The sequence below is a fragment of the Phocoena phocoena genome, chromosome 2 (assembly GCF_963924675.1).
Source record: "Phocoena phocoena chromosome 2, mPhoPho1.1, whole genome shotgun sequence".
Classification (NCBI taxonomy): Eukaryota; Metazoa; Chordata; class Mammalia; order Artiodactyla; family Phocoenidae; genus Phocoena; species Phocoena phocoena.
The window spans coordinates 166,627,312-166,654,027 of NC_089220.1; the positions used below are offsets into that span (position 1 = coordinate 166,627,312).

Sequence of the window (26,716 nt, forward strand, 5' to 3'; positions counted from 1 at the left end):
TGGGTACAAGAGACCCGCTTCAGACCTAGGTACACATACAGACTGAAAGTGAGGGGGTGGAAAAAGATATTCCATGCAAATGGAAATCAAAAGAAAGCTGGAGTAGCAACTCTCATATCAGACAAAATACACTTTAAAATAAAGACTATTACAAGAGACAAAGAAGGATACTACATGCTGATCAGGGGATCTATCCAAGAATACGATATAACAAATATAAATATTTATGCACGCAACATAGGAGCACCTCAATACGTAAGGCAAATGCTAACAGCCATAAAAGGGGAAATCGACAGTAACACAAACACAGTAGGGGACTTTAACACCCCACTTTCACAAATGGACAGATCATCCAAAATGAAAAAAATTAAGGAAACAAAAGCTTTAAATGATACATTAAACAAGATGGACTTAATTGGTATTTACAGGACATTCCATCCAAAAACAGCAGATTATACTTTTTTCTCCAGTGCTCATGGAACATTCTTGGGTCAAAAAACAAGCCTTGGTAAATTTAAGAAAATTGAAATTGTACCAAGAATCTGTTCTGACCACAACGCTATGAGACTAGATATCAATTACAGGAAAAAAATCTGTAAAAAATACAAACACATGGAGGCTAAAAAATACACTACTAAATAACCAAGAGATCACTGAAGAAATCAAAGAGGAAAACAAAAAATACCTAAAAACAAATGAAAATGAAAACACGACACCCAAAACCTATGGGACGCAGCAAAAGCAGTCCTAAGAGTGAAGTTTATAGCAATACAATCTTACCTCAAGAAACAACTCAAATAAAAAACCTAACCTTACACCTAAAGGAATTAGAGAAAGAAGAACAAAAAAATTGCATAGTTAGCAGAAGAAAAGAAATCATAAAGATCAGAACAGAAATAAATGAAAAAGAAATGAAGGAAATGAGAGCAAATATCAATAAAACGAAAAGCTGGTTCTTTGAGAAGGTAAACAAAACTGATAAACCATTAGCCAGACTCATCAAGAAAAACAGGGAGAAGACTCAAATCAACAGAATTAGAAATGATAAAGCAGAATTAACAACTGACACTGCAGAAATACAAAGGATCATGAGAGATTACTACAAACAACTATATGCCAATAAAATGGACAACCTGGAAGAAACTGACAAATTCTTAAAAATGCACAACCTTCCGAGACTGAACCAGGAAAATAGAAAATATGAACAGACCAATCACAAGCACTGAAATTGAACTGTGATTAAAAATCTTCCAAAAAACAAAAGCCCAGGACCAGATGGCTTCACAGGCAAATTCTATCAAAGATTTAGAGAAGAGCTAACACCTATCCTTCTCAGACTATTCCAAAATATAGCAGAGGGAGGAACACTGCCAAACTCATTCTACGAGGCCACCATCACCCTGATACCAAAACCAAAGATGTCACAAAAAAAGAAAACTACAGGCCAATATCACCGATGAACATAGATGCAAAAATCCTCAGCAAAATACTAGCAAACGGAATCCAACAGCACATTAAAAGGATCATACACCGTGATCAAATGGAGTTTATCCCAGGGATGCAAGGATCCTTCAATATATGCAAATCAATCAATGTGATAAACAATATTAACAGACTGAAGGAGAAAAACCGTATGATCATCTCAATAGATGCAGAAAACACTTTTGACAAAATTCAACATCCATTTATGATAAAAAAAAAACCCTCCAGAAAGCAGGCATAGAGGGAACTTACCTCAACATAATAAAGGCTATATATGACAAATCCACAGCCAACATCGTTCTCGATGTTGAAACACCGAAACCATTTCCACTAAGATCAGGAACGAGACAAGGTTGCCCACTCTCACCACTATTATTCAACATAGTTTTGGAAGTTTTAGCCACAGCAATCAGAGAAGAAAAAGAAATAAAAGGAATCCAAATCGGAAAAGAAGAAGTAGAGCTGTCACTGTTTGCAGATGACATGATACTATACACAGAGAATCCTAAAGATGCTACCAGAAGACTACTAGACCTAATCAATGAATTTGGTAAAGTAGCAGGATACAGAATTAATGCACAGAAATCTCTGGCATTCCTATACACTAATGATGAAAAAACTGAAGATGAAATCAAGAAAACACTCCCATTTACCATTGCAACAAAAAGAATAAAATATCTAGGAATAAACCTACCTAAGGAGACAAAAGACCTGTATGTAGAAAACTGTAAGTCACTGATGAAAAAAATTAAAGATGATACAAACAGATGGAGAGATATACCATATTCTTGGATTGGAAGAATCAACATTGTGAAAATGACTACAGTACCCAAAGCAATCTACAGATTCAATGCAATCCCTATCAAACTAACAATGGCATTTTCCCCAGAACTAGAACAAAAAATTCCACAATTTGTATGGAAACACGAAAGACCCCGAATAGCCAAAGCAATTTTGTGAAGGAAAAACGGAGCTGGAGGAATCAGGCTCCCTGACTTCAGACTATACTACAAAGATACATTAATCAAGACAGTATGGTACTGGCACAAAAACAGAAATATAGATCAATGGAACAGGATAGAAAGCCCAGAGATAAACCCACACCCATATGGTCACCTTATCTTTGATAAACGATGCAAGAATATACAATGGGGAAAAGACAGCCTCTTCAATAAGTGGTGCTGGGAAAACTGGACAGCTACATGAAAAGAATGAAATTAGAACACTCCCTAACACCATACACAAAAATAAACTCAAAATGTATTAAAGACCTAAATGTAAGGCCAGACACTGTAAAATTCTTAGAGGAAAACATAGGCAGAACACTCCATGACATAAATCCCAGCAAGATCCTTTTTGATCCATCTCCTAGAGAAATGGAAATAAAAACAAAAAGAAACAAATGGGACCTAATGAAACTTAAGCGCTTTTGCACAGCAAAGGGAACCATAAACAAGATGAAAAGAGAATCCTCAGAATGGGAGAAAATATTTACAAACGAAGCCACTGACAACAGATTCATCTCCAAAATATACAAGCAGCTCAATATCAAAAAAAAACCAAACAACCCAGTCCAAAAATGGGCAGAAGACCTAAATAGACATTTCTCCAGAGAAGATATACAGATTGTCAACAAACACATGAAAGGATGCTCAGTATCACTAATCATTAGAGAAATGCAAATCAAAACTACAATGAGGTTTCACCTCACACCAGTCAGAATGGTCATCAAAAAATCTACAAACAGTAAATGCTGGAGAGGGTGTGGAGAAAAGGGAACCCTCTTGCACTGTTGGTGGGAATGTAAATTGATACAGCCACTATGGAGAAAAGTATGGAGTTTCCTCAAAAATCTAAATAGAACTAGCATATGACCCAGCAATCCCACTATTGGGCATATACCCTGAGGAGACCATAATTCAAAAAGAGTCACGTACCACAGTGTTCACTGCAGTTCTATTTACAATAGCCAGGACATGGAAGCAATTAATGCATCTAAGTGTCCACTGACAGATGAATGGATGAAGAAGATGTGGCACATATACACAGTGGAATATTATTCAGCCATAAAAAGAAATGAAACTGAGTTATTTGTAGTGAGGTAGATGGACCTAGAGACTGTACATACAGAGTGAAGCAAGTCTTGAAGAGAAAAACAAATACCGTATGCTAACACATATATCTGGAATCTTAAAAAAAAAAAAAAAGTGGTTCTAATGAATGGACTTGAGGACATGAGGAGGGGGAAGGGTAAGCTGGGACAAAGTGTGAGAGTGGAATGGACATATATACACTACCAAATGTAAAATAGATAGCTAGTGGGAAGCACTAGATAGCTAGTGGGAAGCAGCCGCATAGCACAGGGACATCAGCTCGGTGCTTTGTGACCACCTAGAGGCGGGGATAGGGAGGGTGGGAGGGAGACGCAAGAGGGAGGAGATATGGGGATGTATGTACATGTATAGCTGATTTACTTTGTTATACAGCAGAAACTAACACACCATTGTAAAGGAATTATACTCCAATAAAGATGTTAAAAAAAAAAACTCAAAAAAGAAAAAAATAAAGGCAACTTGAGTAAACTGGGAGATACTGAATAAAAATTTTTTAATTATTAATATGGAGAACTGCTGGTCCCTAAAGTACTACTCTGTAATAATCCATGGGTAATAAACTACTTAAAAAGAAAATCAGAGTTCTTTCTTAAATACTCCCATGTCTCTTTTACATTGACAAGATGCAAGACAACATATTCCATATGTAATTGATATAAAGGATGAAAAAGGTATAAAATTAAATCTCTGATTAGAATTTGTAAAAATAACTTTTCCTTTATGTAGAAAAAGATGCTTATAAATGTTCTCCACTCTTTACTCTGGCTATTTTACCGTTTTATGTATAGAGACTTAATGCTTTATTTTTCAGGGCCTGCATTTCACACGCTCACAAGTAGCTGAGAAAACACACTACCTTGCCCCTATCAGTGACAAGTGGCCTGAAATGAAGCCACCCTTCCTTGGCAGCATCGCTGAAAACCTCTGAGGAAGAATCTTTCCGGGATCCAGAATCTTCTGAAGACTTTTGGCTGTCTGTGATCTATAGAAAAGGCCAAAGAAAACATAGCAAAATGTCAGCTTTTTTCTTTATAAGTACTTGCATGTTGAAATTGTTTTGCTGAAAAAGTCTTTTACTAAATCTTCCAAATGAAAGGCTATTTTTGAAAAACCCTAACTTTATCCATTACATTAGAAAAATTTCTGGTTTTGCTGTTTAAAAAAATGGGTATTGACCACCATCATTTTTAAAGTCCCCTGAAGGAATTTTTTTAACCACTAAAAAATAATAGAAATAGTATAATCTACCTACTCTCAAGAGCTCACATTTTAGTGGGAAAAGGCCAAGAAGAAAGAAAAATAAAACAAGAAAATGATCAGATTGTGATTAGTGCCATTCGGAGAATGAAACAGGGAGACGCAATAAGGAACAACAGAGCAGCAGCTATAATGGTGGTGCTGAGGTGAGACCTCTCTGCAGAAAGAACATGTGAGATGAAATTCGGAGAAAACGTTTTAAAAAGAGGCAACCACGAAAGATCAGGGGAAAGAAAAATTCAGGGAGAATATATAGCTACTGAATGTACATTCATTGTTATCATTTTTTTTTTGGGCCACATCAAGGCATGTGGGATCTTAGCTCCCCAACCAGGGATTGAACCCGTGACCCCTGCCATGGAAGCGCAGAGTCCTAACCAATGGACCCTGAGGGCATTCCCTCACTGTTATCATTTTAAATGTTCACTTTGCCACGGAAGTAAGAGAAACAGCTAGTTATAGATTGTTCAGGGTACTTCAGGCTATGGCAGGAGTGTGCGGGAGGCCATGAAGTGATGAATCAGAGAGTAACATCATCTGATCATACAGCTGAAAGGTTGCTCTGCTTGCTACCTGGAGAACGGATTTGAAAGGGACAACCATGAAAGGAGGTGGTACTGTGAGAATCCAGGTGAGGGATGGTGGCAGCTGGGACTAAAGTAGCGAAAGTGAAGACAGAGAGGAAGGTATAGGTTCAGGGTATGTTCTGGAGGTAGAGCGGACGGTACTTGAAAGGGAAAAGAAAAAACAAGCTTCATTCCTAGACCTGGTGCTTGAACAAGTGGGTAAATTGAAGCGGACTTAGACAGATGGGGGAAAAGGAGGGATACACATGTCTGGGGGGTCCCTGAGGTCTACTTAGTCATGGAAACCTTGAATTGCTTGTTAAACATCCAAATGGTGATGGTGCAGGGCAGGAGCCCACATGAGCCTCAGTTTGGGGAAGAGGTCAAGGCTGGCAATATACACTCGGGGAGATCTCTGGGTAGGAGCACCAAGGAAATGATGGTAGGTGGAGAGGAAAGGGGAGTCAGAACCAGCTCTAGACTTTCCAACATTTTAAATATTACACAGAGGCAGAAATGGAAACCAGCAGAAGAAAGTGTTTCAGGAAGTAAGTGGGAAATTACGTTGGATACTCCTGAAAGGTCAAATAAGTGAAAAATCCAAGCAGCCAGTTGTTCTGGAACCTGAGTGTCACTGGTAACCTTGGCCTGAACAGTGTCATTCTGATGCGTGTGGGGTGAGAAAGACGTGATGTGGGAAAGTAGAAACTACCAACAATTTTTTTCCCAAAGAATTTTGCTATGAAAAATGGAAGAGTAAATCGGAGCAGTAAACAGAGGGGGACGTGGATTTGAGGAAGGTTTTTCTTTTAAATACAGGAAATCATAGCACATGCTTCTATGTGATGGTGATTGAGCCAATGGAAAGAGTGATTATGCAGAAGAGACAGGGGTCTTGAGAAAGTGAAAAGTGATGGAATCCAAAGCAGAAACGTGGGTGTTTGTGGTTAATAGGATAATGTGCCACGTAAAAAGATACTTATTAAGATAAGGGTAAGGAAGGCAGAAAGTGCGGGTATAAATGAAGGTCCTGGTATTTCTGGAGAAGGTAAAATAAGGAAATTCCTGTCTAACAGCTTTTATTGTTTCACTGAGGGAAAGGCATGAGGGAAGGATAGACAAGAGAGGACAGGGCGGATAGTATTGGGGGGAATTGGGGGGAGGCAGGAAATAATAATGTTGAGGATAGAAAAAAAAACATACTGCTGGGCAGTTAAATATTTGTCCGTAAACTTACAAAATAAGAAAAATCAGCACAATGTGTGTAAACTGCTGTATATTTGATGAATATGTTTAGAAATCACAACTTAGAGTGATATTTTCCAAATGCACTTGAAATTTATAGAATACAAGTTTATGATATTTAAATATGAAATACCTAATGGATAAAAGAAATAATTCTCTATGAAGAGCTAAAGTAAATTCAGGTAAACAGAAACATTTATCATTTACCGATATTTTAAAAATACTGAATACCTACCTTGATTCCCTTCAGGCTAGATACATGCTTAAAGGACCTGTTGGAAAAGAAGTCTATCAATATTTGCAGTAAATGCATAAAAATACCTTAAAGATGTAAAAGTAATTTGACTATTACAACTACCCTTTCATTAATAAGCTGACATTTCATCGTTACCATGTTAAATGATCAGAGTTTGATGCAAATGAGGAAAAACAGCTAGTTTTATAAGTACCTAAACTTTATAAGTACTTAAACTTTCTATTCCATGATAGAAGTTTTCTTAAACTGTAAGTTAAAACCATCTCTGAATAAAAGGTGAGATTTTCTTATCCTTTTTTTTTTTGTATCAAGGAAAAAGCTACTCACACTAAACATTGGCCGTTATGTTATTATTTACCCACAGGTGTGATGCTCTATTAAGGATTTCCACACTGTCAATAATGACTGGTCAGTGGTCACCATCAGCGGTCAGATAGAGACAGGCACTTCCACACTTGTCCAGCTTGTGGACATGGTGCCAGCAAGTGCATTATCAGGGCTAGTCATGGCCGCCACTCTTCCCTCTGACCATATTCTGGATGTTTCAGTACAGAGAACAGCAGCTGCCACTGAATAAGCTTAGGGCTTCAGAGGACAGATTCACAGTAATTATTCAAAAACAATTTAACCTTATGGGACAAAGTTGTTTTCTTGTTGTTTTAATTCAAAGTTCATTAAGGAACTTAGGATTTTAAGGTGTGATCGAAGATGGCGCTGTCCTCTCCTCTCAGAGCCCCCCACCCCCACAAGGCAACCAGAAATAGATATGCAAACTCATCTTCAACAACATCAGGAGACGCCTGTAATCTGAACTACAGCATATGAAGAAGTGGGGTTAAATGCAGTGAAGTAAAAAGTGGATACGGGGAGAGAGGGCGCCAGTGCTTACACGTCTCAAACAAAACTGCAGAGCACTGTTTTCTGAGAGATCAAAACCAAGCTTTCCTTGTTGGAACAACAGGAAAGGGGGTACCAGTGACAGGAGCCTCAGGGGAGGTGAGGATGAAGGAGGAAACACACGGTCCTGCCATCTTTGCAGGAAGCACTGTGTAGCTGGGGTAAGGTGAAGGCGACTCTGAAATGTGCCTGTTTACTGATACCTTTTAATGAGGGAGAGTAAAGGCTAAAACGGTTCACACATCCCACTCTGCATCATTAGAAAAATCCCTGCTAGCCACTGCCACTGCCCTTGGCCACACCTCACACAGACTCCCCTCAGGCAGCTGGTTCAGGAGGAATAAATTGGAGAGCAACTGACAATAGATATTGAAGTAAAAATTACACATACCCTTTGATGTAACAATCCTTTTTCCAACTGTACTCACTCACGTATATGCTAAATGAACTATGTACAAATATAGGCACCGAAGGATTATTTGTTGTAGCATAAGATTTGATCAACCTAAATGTCTGTTAGAATACAGAATACCAGTTAAATATATTATGGTATAACTACTCAGTGGAAAATTAAGCAATCATGAAAAAGAATAAGCCAGGCATACATGCACTGAATGCTCTCCAAGATCAGTGTGTAGAGCACCTATCATGTGTTTATAAAAACAATTAGCACACAAACGTATATAAGCGTACGTAAATGTGTGTATGACTTTATGCACAGAATAGCTCTAGAATTATATAAAAGAAAATGATAGCACAGTTATGTCTGAGAGTAGAACTGGGTGACTGAAGGCCTAAAGCAGAAGTAATTATTTAATATATATATTTTTATATGTATTTTTGTATTATGTTTGTGTATTACTGATTTTTAAACATTAATTTTTTAAAAAATTCAATTGAATGTATTATCATGTCACAACTTTGATTTTTTTTTTTTTTTTTTTTTTTTTGGTACGCAGGCCTCTCACTGTTGTGGCCTCTCCCGTTGCGGAGCACAGGCTCAGCGGCCACGGCTCACGGGCCCAGCCGCTCCATGGCATGTGGGATCTTCCTGGACCGGGGCACGAACCTGCGTCCCCTGCATCGGCAGGCGGACTCTCAACCACTGCGCCACCAGGAAAGCCCCCAACTTTGATTTTTTATTTGCATTTCTAATGTCATAAAGTTAGAAAATAAAGAAGACATCAGTAAATTCAGTATTTACATGTCAAGGTCATACTGAGCAGCCACTAACAAGTATTTAAGATAACACGCTTCAGACTTACAGTTTTGCATCTTCTCTGTAATCATCCAGGCCCTCATCGTATGATTTTGATCGTTCTGTCTTTGAGCTGGGCTGGGCATCCAGGCTGGGAGGTCCAACAGATTCTGCAATCAAAACCCAACATTTAGACGTGCGCAAGTGGTTTCCAGATTCTTTTTAAATGGCGAGGAGATCACGGGGTGTCACAGTATTCTAAATGGAAAACTGAGAACGTAAGACAGTTCACATAACCGCTCCTTGAAACGTACCCTGGTCATGAGAGAGCTGACGTCGAATTAAAGGAGCTGAAGTTGTGAGGCTGGGAGGGGCCGCTGCTATGGAGGGTACCTGGGAGGTGGAAGCAGAGATGACCGCAGAGGCGGGGATGTGTGGGATATCGTGATCGATGCTGGGGCTAGCAGGCTCATCTGTAAGGTGAGAGGAAATAGGTATCATCAGTAATGATAAAATAATACAACAGTAATCAGTATTCATTATTGAAAGAACCACCGGGAATGTGTCACAGTTACTTGGCTGCATGTCTGCAGGTTCATGGGTCAGACAAGTTAACCAGAGGTTGTAAGATTTCATGGGTTTGTGTGTATGTGAGGGGCACATGTGTATGAAAGATGACGCAACTTGCCAGCTGACAAATGCTGGAAGTACTAATTTCAAGGATTCCAACATTTACCTTAAAGGAACTTAATAAATATTAGGCACCAATGTCATAAATCCATCTTCGCAACGATTTATTTTAGCACACAGAATAAGCCAGCTGTTAGGAATGGGAAGACTGAGCAGGGGAGGGGTCAAAGGACTTGTCTTGCTGGACTTTGTGAAAGACACTTAATTCCTCGGGGTATTAAATTCATTCCCTATAAAGAAATTGGACTAGGATTATCAGGGTCACTTCTAGCTCAAGGGGACTACAACAATAAATCCACAAAAGGGATAAAAGTATCTGTTTAATTTATGTAAGAATATGAAATACTTCGGGGCTTTCATAAGCCAAGGATTTTTTAGGGGGCTTTTGAGGTTTGCATTTATTTTAAAAACTGACAGATCTGGCTGAGAGTGTAGTTACTATTGGATCTCTTTTCAACACTAAAGGAACTAGCTGAAAATCCAGAAAGTCTGCTTTAGGGATACAATTCTATAATTTTTGTAAGTGCGAAGTTTAAAAAATTTTTATTTCCCTAAGGAAATAAGCATAGTATTCTATAAGGTGTGCTACAGATCAATTTGAAATATTTTGGGATAAAAGCCAACTACCAAAAGGAAGATAAATGAACATCTAAAATTATTCTGTGGTGAGCAGTTTCGTTAAACTCGGAACACAGAAATTTATCTAGTAAGAAGATGCCAATTCAAACTTGGGGAATCTGAGCTAAGAAGAGGGAATATTAAATGCAGAATTGTTATTTAGTCACCCAATCACCCAGTCCCAGCCCTTTTGGGTAAATTTCAGATAGCTAAACTTACCTACAGAGACACTGTAATCAAGCTATATCCTACAAAACTTCTAAATTGGTTTAAAATGCCAGGGCCAGCATGGCTACACCAATCAAATTCAGTTTTAGTTAGGCTAATCCTAATTAAGTACACACATACTGGCCAACTTTAGGGGGAGAAGAACAAGAAGTAGTAAAAGTACGGCAAAAAAGGGGAGAAGGAATTTGAGAGGAACTCGATGCGGGTAATACAGCTGGTTTCTTTATATTAATAGTTATGAGTAGTAAAAAGAAACATAGAAAATCAGGATTGGAGAATACACCTTAATACCTGCTACTATAGGACAGATTACTTAGGAACTCATTACTCGTTTTGTGTTTACTTGTGAAAGATGTTGAAATTTATTTTCAGGACTTACTATGAAGCTTTACAAGAGCATGTATGTGTGGGAGTGGCCATAAACAAATTACTGCTAATGACCGATATTCCTAATTTTTTAAAAAAGTCGTTTATTTACTTCATTTTTCTAAGTCTTTGTGACCCCAAAGGAATATGAGATATTGAATGCGTAACGAAATGTTGGAAAATTTTCCTTCTGCAAGACGTTTCATTAGCTCTGTATTACACAGACACCTAAGTAAATAAATTGGCTCCATTCTGTGGTATTTTGGGAATAAAGCCAAGGCACCTATTTATGTACTTACTTATTTATTTTGCATTGGTTATAATGTTTTCAAGTAACAAAAATAACTATTAAATTCACAGACTATTAAAGACCCTGTAGTGTGATGATACAACAGCAAGCCTTAATTCTTTGCTTTTCTTCCTTTTAATTTAAATGTTCCATAAAATAGCATAGAGTATAGGCCAACATTCTCCAAAGTGTGTTTAATGGTATACTAAACTGAAATACTCTAAATGAAAGCAAGGATTCATGGTCAAATACTTCTGAGACAAACTGTACTACATCCTGTCTAGAAAATTCACGACATATAGGAGCATGTTAATGATGCTGAGAGTTCTATGGTGAAGACAGACAAAACTTGTTTAACTTTCAAAACCCAGCATTTCTCAATTTATTTGATCACTGATCTTTTTTGTTTTTCCCCCTTTATCAAATGGAATTAGTGTTCCTAGAAAATACTTTGAGAAACATTGCAAATAGTCTCTTTTAGTCCACTTCAATGCTGGAGTCATCCCAGTAAAACACATATTTTTAAAAATAGCTAGATTGGGGCTTCCCTGGTGGCACAGTGGTTGAGAGTCCGCCTGCCGATACAGGGGACACGGGTTCGTGCCCCGGTCCGGGAGGATCCCACATGCTGCGGAGTGGCTGGGCCCGTGAGCCACGGCCGCTGAGCCTGTGCTCTGCAATGGGAGAGGCCGCAACAGTGAGAGGCCCGCGTACCGCAAAAAAAAAAGCTAGATTGGAAAGACAAATACCCATTGGTCAGATAAAACTCTGAAGCTCAATAATAAAAGGATTTCAATATTAAATTTTGGAACTTAAGAACACTTACATCCATAGACAGCATTTACATCTGAACAGTAAAATCAATACTGTGTTCATATCTCCGTTCTGTATTCTACCCTATTCCACTGGTGCTGTTCAAATGATATACCAGAGTAATCATATGCAATATGTTAAAGTCCTGGGAGGCATATAGGAAATAAATGGATTATAAAGACATTTCTATGCTGGGGGACTTTTAAGTCATGATTCATAAAACAGAGGATGTCATCCAGTAGGAACTAAGGCGACTCTAATAAGTACTTAAAGTAGAATGTGATCAGAACAAATTAGTATTTTTATTTTTAATAAACCAACAAAATGGTCTATTTTAATAATTATTCTAAATCTTTATGTATATAGAATATATTTTTGTTTTATATTTTAGCCAAACTTCTCTTTAAAAGCATAATTAACCTTTTGATTTATTCCTGTACCTAGAAATATTAACAGATATAATTAGCGAACTTATTATTACTCCAATATAACTTCATTATATTATTCTTACTAAGTAGGAAGAAAGTATAATGCCATTATTCTGGTAACATCTCACAGGCCTGGGAAATACAGCCATGGGTTGTAGGGCTTTGTATGTTTAAAAAAAAAAATCATAATTTCTATAAAATATCTATCATTTCCATCTACAATGGAAGTCTACTACTCTTTGAGGCCGGCCTTAAGGGTACAGATACAAATTTAGGTTGAGCACAATTTAGGTTGAGAGTCCCTGCAATGTTTACAACTTGAATACGCCACATTTATAAAATATAAGTTATGTGGGACTGTTTTAAAAAACTGATTCTGACAGTGTCACCTGACAGTCCAAGAGCTCAATGGCTTATAAAGTTTCTCTAGAAGAGAAAAAGTCTGAAACAGTACTGAAAGAGAATACAATATATTACAAAATTATGGCAAACTCTTCCTGAACCTATGAGGTAACAGGTAGAGCGAGAGTATGGCCTTGGCCTCGGCCTCAAAGCAAGCCTTGCATCACACACCTCCAGAGGGCGCTGTTTACAACGCATTCTGTATAAATGGTGCCCTCTGGAGTTGTGCTCTGCAATGAGGCTGACTCAGGGAAGTCTCTATTGCATACTGACTGTGTGACTTTGGGGAAGTTATTTAACCTCTCAATAGCTTAAATTTCTCATTTATTAAATGAAGAGAATACGAAGGACATATATGATAATCCTGTTAGCATATGATATCTTAGAGTTGCATAGTAATTATGATGAAAATTTGTTTTGTTTTGCTACACATTTAACCATCAAATCAAAATTATCATTCACCTATTATTTCGACAAATATTGAGTGCCTTCTCTATGCCAGGCATTAAGGACACAGAAGTGAACAAAAGATCTAAAATCCTGGCTCTCACGCAGCTCATGTTTTAGCTCTGCAGAGAAACATGTAATAAACAAAAAGTACAAATGCCAAGTGGAAACAAGTGGTATAAAGATAAATAAAGTAGCTTAAGGAGATAGAGAATGTCAGGTTCTGTGTGTATTTTAGATAGGCTGGTCTGGAAAGGCTGCTTTGATAAGGTAGTATCTGAGCAGAGGCCCAAATGTACTGAGAGAGCGCGAGTCTTGTGAATCTCTCTGGAATGCACTCCAAGGCTTGGAACCGGTGCCAGGGCGCTGAAGCAGGGTGTGCTTGGCGCGTTTCAGGACTGCTAGGACGCTGGCGTGTGTGAAGACAGCGTGCACAGGAAGACGGGAGGTAGGGGTGAGAGGTGGAGTAGGGTTGTGACCCAGATCACAGAGGGCCTTGTCCACTGCAGTCGGGTTCTGGGTTCTATTCTGAGCAACACGGGAAGTAAAAAAGGGTTCTGATCAGGAGTGAAATGATCCTATTTATATTTTAAAAAACATACTGGCTGCTTTGTGGATAATATACCTGGGGCATGTCAGCAGACTAAAGCCCGGGAGGAGACTAAAGCCTCAGTCAACATGATAGGTGTTCTGGATCAGGGCACATGCTTGTAATTTAAGTAATTTCCCCCCATCTAGTCCAGGATTGATTCTAAGACAAAGTAATGTGACAACAAAGAGGTCTTTTCAGTTGGCCCACAGAGTTAAAATTTACAAAGAAATAAGCTTTGGAAAGTAAAAAGCACTGTTTAAATGAAAGGTTGATTACTAGCGATCAAAGCTGTTCCACTTGGCTTTTGTTTCAGCTGAATCAACAACTAAGCACAATCTGGTTTGCTGATGGGTCTCCTGACCCCACCCCAGACGGTGGGGATTTGTCTCATTAAAATCAAAATGAAAGGGCTTCCCTAGTGGCGCAGTGGTTGAGAGTCCGCCTGCCGATGCAGGGGATGCGGGTTCGTGCCCCGGTCCGGGAAGATCCCATGTGCCGTGGAGCGGCTGGGCCCGTGAGCCATGGCCGCTGAGCCTGCGCGTCCGGAGCCTGTGCTCCGCAACGGGGGAGGCCGCAACAGTGAGAGGCCCATGTACCGCAAAAAAAAAAAATTAAAAATGAGTACTGAGTATGTAAAGTTTAAAAAATAAAAGGAAAATGGATACTAGAAATAATTTTTGAGAGTAAAAGCTTATGGCTCTGGTTTTAGCAGAGTGTAGAATATGTGGAACAAGTGTTTTAAGATCACAGTGTAAAATTCCTGTACCTGTTGAACTAGAAATACTTTGCTGAAAAGATGTGTTAATTATTTGACGTACTAGCCAATGACCATTAAGTGAGCTCACCTATAAATGGGATGGAAGCCAAGGAATCACCGGGTGGACTGGTACTTGAGGCCTTCCTCTCCTCCATTCTTTTTATATGGACCTCGCGGCGAGCGTCATTAGGTAGCCAGCAAGTGGTGTCTGAACCTGGCTCTTGGTCATTCACTGCCAAGATGTAAGACTGATGCCTTAAAGGCTGCGGCGTTTGGCGACCAGTTGGAGGTTTTTCTCTTAGGATGACAGTTTCTTTATTATCTACAGCATTTGATTGCTGAATTTCAGCCTCTTGTAAATTTAAATCTTGATTCCTTTGAGTGACGGATAATTCCAAATCTGCAGTGCCAGCGTTCTCACTCATCGGAGGGGTGGGCTTAACAGAAGCTCCGGATAGAGAGGGGGGTTTCCCAGTGTCCACTTGGTGATCGCGGGCACTTTCAGTCCTTAACCATGTCTGCTGATTCAAGAGACTGTTTTGATGCAAGTGATTTACCGGTCTTTGGTCTTTGATGGAAACAAACGAGTTCTGGCTGGAGGGTGGTTTTGTGACGTGCGTAGGTGCTTTCAGAGAATTATTTCGGACTTTCACAAGAGGTGACCTGTCTTGTGAAATACCTCGAGGCTGGGACATTCCGCAGGTAGTTTGAAAATTTCTGTTGGGCTGCAGTGGTTTCAGATCTGCTGGAATTCTTTTAAACTGAGACACCAATTCCACCCCTCTGCCACTCACTCGCCTGTTGTCAGAATTCACAACACTCGGAGCCACTGTAAAATTGGAACCTCGGAAAGACTTGTGAATTTCTTGCTGCCTATGCCTTTCATAAATACCTCGCCGATCATCCTGTTCGGTAAATCCACTCCACTTGTAAGTCTGCTTTCGTTCTCCCTTTACATCGGGTGGTGGGCATTCAGAATGGACGTTTTCTAAGGTTTCACCCTGTCCCTGGATAAAATCCCACGAGCGAGTTCTATGGTTACTAAAACTAATAGAAGGAGATGTCAGCGCTCCTTGAGATGCACTCCTTGGACAGTACTTCATTAACACAGAGTCCTCCAGCCTCTCCTGAGACACGCTGCGTTGCCGAATCTGAATGGACTGGGGCACTCGGTCCTGAGAGGTGCTCCGACGTCGTATCTGCAAGGCAGCGCGGTTCAGTACCACCTGGTTATAATCTGTTGTGCTCTGCGAGGCTGCTCTTAAACTATCTAACCTTTCTTGAATTGTCCGACAACCCATGTGCAACCGCCGGTTATCAATATACTCTTTGTAAGTTTTATAGTTTTTCCAGTCTATGTGCTGATGGGAGTTTGGAGAATAGTGATTGACAGATACGGGAGGAGAATCCACAGCTGGAGACCTGCTGCTTGCCAGTCCTTCTGAGTGTCCACTGTAATGGCCTGATTTAAGTAAAATGCCAGAAGGTTCCAACGACCTGGAGCCGGTCTGATGGATTAGATGGGACGTGGGAATCGAGGATGGTGGCGATGTGGTTCTTGATGCTGTTTTGAAAGAGGTCTGCTCGTTCCTGCCATACCTCACTTCCTCAGTTCTGTGGGAGGGAACCGTGTGGTTGCTTCTATTAGGTAACAAATCTATAACCTTCTCAGAAGGTACAATGACAGTCCTTACGCTTTCACTGCAGACACACACTGCTGTGTTTGACTTGGCCACCTCTGGTGGTGACGGAGGCACTTGTATTTCCATCCTGTAGGCCCTGCCGGGCTGCGTCAATACTGGGGGACTGGTCTGCGGTTTGCTCGTGGAGGAGTCTGGAGGAGCTGTTTCAGGGGGCTGCACCGGGGCGGGAGGGGCGGGTGGCAGCCAGGGGTAGCAGACTGGTGGAGGTTCAGGTATGTTGCGGGCATTGCCGCTGTAGGCTTCGTTGCCCTTCAGGTAGGCATCTTGAGAATACGCCTACATGAAGATGAGAGAAAGGGGTCACTTCAGAGTCATCAAAGGCACACTTGTTTCCATTCTTGCGATGCACTATGTTATTTTACGGTGCCCTGCTCTTGGGTGGCATTCACTAAAGCATGCAGGCAAACACAGTGTAAGGGTACTCCACAAATTCAGAAAAGGGCTAGTCTCTCAGAAATCAAATAAATTGTAGAATTTGCAAAAAATATAAATTACAATTGCCTATTTTCTCAAAAGACTTGAAACGCAGCAAACTCCGCCCCGCCCTCGCCACCATTAATTAGATACGGACGTCTTGCTTCTAAAAATTTCCGCTTTCAAGTTTTATGATTTTTTTTTTCCCCAGCAGTTGGCAGGTTAAATGGCTGCCTAATAAATCTCAGCAAAACAAGACTCTGATCTTTTGCCAGAGTGAAGGTGAAAATATTTAAAACCTTCACCAAATACATCTTCACTTTAGGCACTGCTGCTATCATAAATACTACATTGAACACTGTCTTGCCAATTAATGATTACTGAGTCGCTAAAAATAATCCATTTTGATAAATTAAATCCTCCAACAGCCAGGAGAAATAGAGAATATGCACATTTAAGAAATTAAGTACATATTAAAGGCGTAAAATACGAAAAAAGGTAATTCATCTTCCTGGTATATAATTTATATTTTTTTATTTTACGGTAATGCAAAATTGTATTGTACAAATTTATTTGGTCTCTTTTACCTGTTATAAGGAGACATTTCTCTATTACTAACAGGCAGGCATGCAGCTCCAATTGTTTTTTATCAATTATTCACGAAATTATCTAGCAATGTTTTCTACAACTTAAATATAACAAATTAAGTAACAAGACTCTATAAACACAGCTAACCGATATAATTCAGGACTATGTCCAACAGCTGAGACAGTTAGGTGTGGTGTCATGTTACACACCCTCCCCTAATCCAAACAAGCTTAATTCAAGACTACCATCACATCCTCTCTTTGCATTAGACAGCTTGCAAAGCTCAGGTGCAGCCACAAACATAACATAACAGCAAAGTACTAGGAGAAGAGAGAGTGTGAGATGCTTAAAAAAATACAGATGCAGATAGATGTTATGTTTTAACACCAGTTATGCACAGGATACGAAAGAAAACCAAACATAGAAAGAAAGAAAGAAAGAAAATAATATATCACAAACACATTCTGCAAATTAGTAAGATTAACACCACGGAGAGATTCCTCTAAGCAAACTTACAGTTTTAATAGATTGGCTTATTACAAATCTTTACAAAACATGATTTATAAAGCAAGGAAATGGCTTCTGTGCAGTTCTTACCAGAGCTGTGACATCCTTTGTAAATTGTAGCTAGCAGAAAATAGGAAAACATAGTAGAAGCTGCTTACTGATATAAAGACAGAATCATGTTGTCATATTGATGCTGGAGAACAGCAATCTAAAAATACATCTATACTGATTCCTCTGGAAGGTACCAAGAGAAGTAAAGGGCAGTGAGGCATAAAGAGTAACTTCAGTATCCTTCTGAGCATCTTTTTCTCAGGCTTTTATTCGGTTCTTATTTGATCTGTCTACCATTCTCGAAAGCAAAATACATCTGGTGACATGCATTCCTAACAGATATTTTCTTCAATATGCACTGCTGTCTGATAATGTGCCACAAAGCTTCCCTTCCGCAAGAGCAACATTGATGCCTCTCACTTCCCCTGAGTTTCTTCCATCTCTGCTTCCAGATGACAAAACGAATGCTCTATTATGCATTTAAAATAGTACAACCTCCTCCTTCCCCTGTAAATCAGAGCATAACCGCAAGCTGTCAGCTGACTGCAGCTGCCTGTACACTAGGATTTGGAACGAAAGAATGGCTGTTTTATCAAATGGGTTTCCCTCAAAAATTAAGATCTTCCAATGCTGTACCTTTTGGCCTATTTTATTAAGCTTATTAAAATAGCTACTGGATGGACATAAAAAATATTACTTCCAGAGTAATTCTTTTTAACTTATAAAGAATATTATAGAACCTAAACCAGGATGCAGTGAGAAATGAAAGCCCAGTAGCTAAAAGAAAACATGCATGCCATAATATTTCTAAGGTATGAATACAGTCAGTCAAAATATACATTTTGGCTATGTGCCACTGACATAATAAGCTTATCTTTTTAATGCTGATTGTAGTAGCGCCAGCACTGTTCCGTGACAGGAAAACTGTGTGTGGATGAGTGGACTTGCTGGTACAGTATTGTTAGAGCGTGTTTGTGCAATTTTATTAAGCATCTACCTGAAAGGGGTGGTGTATTCCTTATGCTTGATGATGTAGGGGAAGTTTGGCTGGTGGGCTTCATGACTTCTCAAGACCTCTACTACGTTAATGTACGTTGTAAAACAACGTGAAATTACAAACTTATTTGGCCACGGAACCCATTTTTTCCCCGGGGTTTTAACACAATTAGAACTTCTGCCGGGAAATGCTGTTCTAGAACTAATAATTTAGAGATACCTCCTTTATTCAAATTTGGGGAGGAATATTATCTTTTAATAATAAAAGTATATGACCAGAACTATTAAATACTTGAAAAGGTATTTGACATACTTTAGATATTGCTAAGATTCCTAAATAGTCTATATTCATGGGTCCCCACTTCTGGGTAAAATCATGGCAAAGGGGTCCTTAAATATACACACATGGACCACGCGTTAACAGTGGACTGACTAAACAGAATACCTTACACATACAGTACTACTGTCTAATGCAAGCAGATATGGTTGAGATAAAGTATGAATTCATTCAGTAGTAGTACTGAATTTCCTCACATATCCTCTCAGTTCATGGACACTAAAAGAGCTTGTTTGCTTTTCTATCTATTTAAAAGTTTCTCATTCTCATAAAGTTTGAGAACCAATACCATTCAATTAACATCCATGGGGAAATCAGCAGTGCTCCAAAGGCCACTGTCGCTTGGTATGTGTTCCAGGTAAGTCATGGGAATAAACTTCTACGGCTATGCTGAGAGGTGCGGTGCAGACACAAATTATCTCCAGAATAAGCGTAGGCATGTAAATTAGGAATAGACGATATGACAATTTTAAGGAGTCCCCTTCTCCCAGGATGCCTTTAAGTGTTCCTCTAGAAAACAAACTGCCTACAGAGGAAAGCTTTAGACGGGGCTTGTGCAAACACTGGGGTGGATTACAACATTCAACTCTTTGAGAAGAACGTGGAACCCATTAATAAGGTTTTACACTCTGAAAACAGAATTTTAAACTCCGTAAGTTGCTCATAGCTGTGACTGTGGTATGCTTTCTCTTGAGTCAGAAAGTACTCAGTCTTTCACTGAGACAACATGGTCAGACATTTCAATGGTTTAATTACCCCCTGGGAATCTCTGAATTGTCAATAGGCACCAATTAAACAATACAAAATATCACTTAAGGTAATTTTTATATAATGATGTCAATTTATATTCTTTATAATGACATCAAAATCATCCTGTATCAATAAGTTTGCCTGAAATAGCACGGCCCAGAAATTTCTGAAACCAATGTCATAAGAATTGCATATTTGGCTCATAATAATTTTTATTTTTACGTTTAAGTCCAAATGGATACTTCAGAGTATCGAGTTGGCCAAAAAGTTCATTTGGTTAATGAATACGCTGTTGAATATAGTTCTTGGTGAAAATGAAAAATGTGTCATTTTTACTTAAAACCGAACGAACTTTTTAGCCAACCCAATATATATCCAGAAGTTTTGATGGAATTAGACAACACTCAGATTTTTTCCGACTGATTAGCACTTGGGAATTCAATAGGATATGACAAAAAAATCCTTAGCCAATTTTTTTTTTATTAGGCCTTTTATATATCACTCTACATTTTTTCTTGAATCTCCTTTACCCTTGTATTAAAGTTTTATATCTTATAGTAGCTTAGTAGTTTAAAAATTAATATTTTAAAATTCAAGCCACACCTAATGAAAACGGAATAGTAGCAGTCCCGTCATGCCTACAGATCCAAAATGTTCTTTAAAGGGGGAGGGGGGGAGGAGAGGGGAGTAAGGAAAGATGCCTCACGGAAGTCTTCATTTGGAATTAGAATTGTAAAGAGCATTTAAATAAAATGTAATGTTAACAGTCTGGATCTTGACTATATGTATTAGTGCCTAACAGTAGCTAAATAGTCCTAAAATAATCTTTCAGTTCAGTTTTAGTAGACTTGCATCAAAATCACTATTACCATACCTATTGCTATTGCGGTGGTATTACTATTACTGTACCATATTTACTGTTTAGTAAACAGGAAAAACAAACAAAAAAGTGCAGAATAAATAAGCTAGTAAGATTAAAATTCCTGCCTACCAGTTGGCGTTAACAGGCTGACCTGTTAATTTTATACCATTACTTATGATAAAAGCAAAAGTAACTACATATCTGTTTGGATAATTTTAAAATACACGTCAGACATGCCACAGTGGGACATGGGAGAAGCGGATGGCGTGGATATTTTATACCTTTCTAAATTATTTGAAACTTTTCTAACAAGCATGTACTATTCTTATAATTATTTAAAATGCTTTTTTTTAAAAAATAGAAGAAAGTTAACTGCTTCAAACTTGCAAAATATGAAAGAACCCTCCAGAATTCCTGTTCTTGCTTCCCTACTCTAAAGCAAGATTACCTTGATCCACACGTGACAAATGGATACCTAATTTTAAATAGAATAGTATACTGATGGTGGAACATAATAAATAATTATTTTGAAAGTAATTCTAATAAATCTAAAGAAAAACTGGGGTTAAATTACATTTTTCAATTTATATCGCACATTCATGGAGTGGTAACTAGGGCAATGGACGCAGATCTCAGAGATGAGTTTGCCTAGCAGCTCTGACCCTGACCGGCAGTGTGAATGTAACAGCCACTGACACTCTTCATCTGGACCCAACGACAGTATGGGACTGTGGTTTAGTTTCAAGTACAGGCTACATACAGTCTCAGGCCTAACTGGGTTCAAGTCCTAGTGCCATCACTTTCTTCCCTGTTACACTAGAAAAGCTGTTTAACCTGGCTGTTAAAACACAAGTAGGGGCTTCCCTGATGGCGCAGTGGTTGAGAGTCCGCCTACCAATGCAGGGGACGCAGGTTCGTGCCCCGGTCCGGGAAGATCCCACATGCCGCGGAGCGGCTGGGCCCGTGAGCCATGGCCGCTGAGCCTGTGCGTCCGGAGCCTGCGCTCCACAACGGGAGAGGCCACAACAGTGAGAGGCCCGCGTACCACAAAAAAAAAAAAAAAAAGGCTCCAAATACCCTCGTCAAACATCAGACACACCCGAGAATCTCCACAGCCATCAGAACTGATCTACTTAAAACTGAATTTTGAGTCCATGGAGCTAAAGGCTTAATGAAGTACCTTGAAGTCTGCACAGAAAAGAACACCCAGATCTAGCACTGAGAGCTACCATGGGTCCATTGAGGACATATTTTTTTTCAGTCAGCATCACTGTTTAGGTGACTTGACAGGTGGTGGCTACTTCATTCACTCTCAGTGTCTGAGAGGGCAACAAAATCGTTTTGTCTTTTTACAAATGCAACAGGAAGTGCTTTTTATTTTGTAGTATCACCTTAAAAATATGAACTTGTCTAAGTCTATGATCATGGTCTAAAATATTATAAGACCACCAAATGACTCAAATGAATACAATACTATTGTATTGTTAGTTTAAAATGTATGTCACTATACATACATTTTACAATGTATGAAAATGTATGTTAGTTTAAAAAATGACGTTGCCAAGTACAGGAGTACTATTACCAGCACTAGTTTAATAACATAATAAATAATTCTTAATTTTACTTCATGTTTTCAACCTCATGTCACTGTCTTCTGTGAATTATGAGATTTATTATTATCTACCTGTCCTTACATGATGTAAGTTTTAAACCAAATCAAATTTTCTATGCCACCTCTCAAAGATGAGCTGAATACCTCTAGAACAACTTGATCTACACATCACTTGAGGAGCAAACACTCATGGACACCCAATCCTGCCGTGACCCAGGCAAATATATAAAAACTGAGACAGGCTTTCTCTTGGGTAAATGATGTTTATAGTAGCTGTAAAAATGTTCATGTTTATGTTTTCTTTACAATGAATATTCAACCTCACAGGGACAAATACATCTTTAAAAGCATATATTTTAAGTAACAGATTTAAGACCAACATAAATACTTCTGAAGGCCCCTTATAGAATATTTTCATTCTAGAATCTGTTAGAGAGAAGTATTTCCACATATGGTTTTTTAAATCCCAGATTCTCTTTAGGTTTTATAATAGATTTTAAAAATGCCACTTGTAGATATCCCAGCTAAAAGCATTGATGTGGAAAAGAAGTTACTGCATTTCAGTGTCCTTCAGGGAACAACAGAGAGTCTGCATTAACTATATATACTCCTTCAATTTCCTAACGCAAATGTGAATGAAGACTGGGTTTAAAAGTGAGGTTTTCTTTTATCATCAAGGATATGGGCTTTTCATTTCTTATGATTAAAATAACTCAACAGGTTTTAAAGATGAATTTTCTGTTACAATGTATCAGGACCCTGAGGAACCTTGAAGATCTGTGTGTTCAGGTCACCCCAGTGAACCAACTTCTCCCTGTGTTGCAACACTTTGTATTTTCCCTTTACCTTAAATAAAACATAAGGAAATTAATTAACCTAATTTCCCATTGATCACATCCTTAGAACATGATCCCTTGCGCTGTTGCTCCCCTGCATCACCCACACAGCAGGCTAGGATGGTAATTCTGTGCCTGATTCCTGGGAATTTATACAACGTTTCACTGTTTTAAACGTTTATAGAACGTTTCACTGTTCTCAACAGTGTCCGACCGGTGCCTTCACCTTGGCAAGCAAAGAGACTACTGAAGATGAGATATCAGCTCTGTTTTGGAAGTGCCCTCTGTCTCTGAGTCAGGAGAATGCAAGGGTTCAAGGTAAAGTTTGCCCTACCGTGTGGGCATCACCTCCTGGTCCTTTGCATAAGTGGAGCCCTACAGGAGGACCCCCCTATTTATTTTCAGTCTAGTGACTTCACTGCCTTCCATGGTTGTCTGTTGCTCTCTCGCTGTACGGAATGATCAGGGGAGGACTCTACAACTAGTGCTGCTTGACTGAGAAAACCGCCACAGATGCTTACAACTTCCTTGTTGAGACACTCAACCCCAACAGAACTGCGCATTTAAGAAGGGTAATAACCTGCTGTCGATAAACATGCCATTTTGAAATAAAATCAGTATGTCTTGAAAACACAAGGCTGATCTCCATGGATTTTGGTTAATTATATTTGATGTGTAAGTGAATAAACTGAATCACTAGGATTGGCTTTAGTGATTTTTTTGTAAAAAAAAAACGTTTACAGAAGATTATTTAGGACTTTTGTTGAGCCAAGTTCAAAGGAAAGCCTTACAAGTGAAAAACATTCCGATTTCCATTCCTACCACAAGGATTCCATCAGTTCTGAGTAAGAAAACAACAGCAACAACAGCTATTCACTAAAAGGAATTAAAAAACAACAACAATCTTCACAGCCACTGCTATTTCCTAGCTCTAACTGTTTTATTCTGCTGAACTACAAAATCAATTGAGGAAAAGTATTATTTTCCTGAATGAAATTTATGTTGTCATCTTTTTACCCTCAGCAATATCTAAGCTTAATAAAGGAGTTAAGTACTCCAGTTAATCTGTTTTCTTTCTCAAGAGGAGAAAGATATTTTAAGATAAATGCTAAAGATTTTCAACTATATAGTTTCACTCTCTCTCTAAGATGCTAACCTATTTTTCCCTTAAGGTGTAGACTCTATTCATTGTGAACATTACTTCTAATGGAATGAATGGATACTGTTAAGAAAACTGCTCGGTAAGTTAATTTACAGACAGTAATGCTTATTGGAAAATTTAAAATGGCTTTCATAAAATTTCTGACCTCATAGTTTAAAAAAAAAAAAATCTAATTCCTGGGGATATGTACTTGCACCCTGAGGCTTGGCTTTTGGTTGAAGGAGTATCTAGAATGCAACATTTGGGCAAACAAACTCTTTAGGAATCTCATTCCAAATGACAACAGTAAGAGTTTACTGCGGAATCAATAAAATATTCTCATGTTGCTTAATTGTAAAAAATGGACAATAGTCTCTCTCTCCCTTTGTTTTGTTTTTTTGGTAAAATGTAGAGAAAAACAGAGCGTTTTGAGTTTTTTTTCCCTAGAATCTTTTAAAAAAAGTTTAATCCACCTCCATCTTTAAAGAATTTTTATTAACATTCATGACTATAAAACAATCCACATATTTGAATAAATAAAACTCACCACTTGGAGAATGTCTTCATCTTTTGGCATAACACTAAGTTCCAATGTGGTATCGCTGAAATTGAATAGACACATACTATTTTAGGGGAGGCAGAAGTATACAAGAAAGACATAAAGGAAAAAGAGTTAACTCACAAGTATTTTTAAAATTGCTTAGAGTTTAATATGGGGGTTTTAAAAATCTTTACATTTCAAATCCGAATCATTAAAATGAAAAGAAGTCATTTATATATATAGGCTAATTATGTACAAAAGAGGGCACCCTGCCGTATGTCTGAGCTATTCATAATCAGTCATGTGTTCTTTATAACATGTTTCTAATTTAAAAACATGAAGTATATTACTTATATTGAATACTCCTGGAACAAAACTCATCAATATATAATTGTGTATTATTTTCTTTCAGGTCACAGAACAAATTACAAATTTTTACCACCAATTCTCTGTTTATCAAGTTAAAAATACATTAACATAAAAATAATCAGAGAACCCTCAAATTTAACATTTTAAGTAATATAAACATCCTAGTTTTGAAATATTCCCTCTTGGCCTCAAATGGGAAGGAAATCAGAGTTCACCATCACAACCATCAAAATGACTCATTTTTTAAAAACCATATAGCATCTCAACAATTTACTTTCTTCTCCGTGATTTAATTTTAGAGCCTTTACAGGAATAGCTCAAAGTCTCACTTTATTTTGGTACTGTAAGTGTTCTGTTAAAAATAATAGAGAAGTTTCTCTAGGTTTAAAACAGTTCAAAGGGATAAATTATACCAAGTCCTGTGATCTGGAATTAACACTTAGATACGGCAAGGAGAACACTGCTATCCCCAGCAAGTGCTTCAGTATCTACCCTAACAATATCAGATAGATTTTCCCCCAATACAATCAAGAGATTAAGAAACAAACAACAACAAAAACAAAAAACCCCAAATCTAATAATTTACTGGTGTCTCTATTCGAACCCTTATTTTTAGGTTCATAAATGCTGAGAGAAGAGTAAAACAATTAGAACCACAGGTTCAAATAAATTCTACGAAGAAAATATGTAGGTACTTGTATTTCAACATTTAGAGTTGGTAGAAAATACATACTGATGCTTAGATAAATTCTTCTGCAAGGATACATTTTTACATTAATACACTGCAGAATCTCAATGGCTTTGTGCTGCATTAATCCATTTGCTACCAACTGCAGACAAAAGGAACACAATTTTTTAAAAGAAAAATAAGATCATGAAAAAACAGTATTTATTTTTCAAATTGCTTTATTGGTTGAAAAATTAAGACTGTCATTCCAAAGTGTTATTATTATTCTGAAAGATGAACTGCACCAGTAAGAAAAAAAACAAACAAACAAAAAATTAATGTGGATTTTGAGGAAAACAAAGATTAAGTTATGGTTGTTTGGAAAAATAGTACTTTTAAAGAAGACATGTTAACAAATACACTAAAAAAACCCTTAAATTACAGGCTGACGAAACATACTGGTATATTTATCATGATCTAAATTATTTGCAGTAAAAGAAAATTTGGGTGGATCTCCCCACTGCCTCCGGGGAGGCTTTCAATTCTTCACCAGTGCCCAGGTCTCCTCAATATTTAAGATCAAATAGGGCTCACTGTCAGGAACACCTAGAATCCAACAGTAAGGAGAATACTCTGAGATCAATAAATCATGATCACATCACCTAACTGTAAAAGTGACAACATATTAGGGCATTCG

General features: G+C 38.2%; 1 protein-coding gene across 2 annotated transcripts in view; it reads right to left on the reverse strand.

The window, feature by feature from the left end:
- Positions 1–26,716, reverse strand: part of ARHGAP21 (Rho GTPase activating protein 21) — an 81,919-nt gene that overhangs the window by 18,037 nt on the left and 37,166 nt on the right. The window contains exons 6-12 of one of the 2 annotated variants that reach the window (XM_065871380.1): positions 24,990–25,044; positions 17,948–17,977; positions 14,734–16,624; positions 9,330–9,488; positions 9,083–9,185; positions 6,900–6,936; positions 4,453–4,578 (exon numbers count right to left, since the gene is read on the reverse strand). In XM_065871380.1, coding sequence (XP_065727452.1) covers positions 4,453–4,578; positions 6,900–6,936; positions 9,083–9,185; positions 9,330–9,488; positions 14,734–16,624; positions 17,948–17,977; positions 24,990–25,044 — 2,401 coding nt within the window. The remainder of the gene's footprint in view (positions 1–4,452; positions 4,579–6,899; positions 6,937–9,082; positions 9,186–9,329; positions 9,489–14,733; positions 16,625–17,947; positions 17,978–24,989; positions 25,045–26,716) is intronic. The other variant, XM_065871381.1, reaches the window with a different exon arrangement.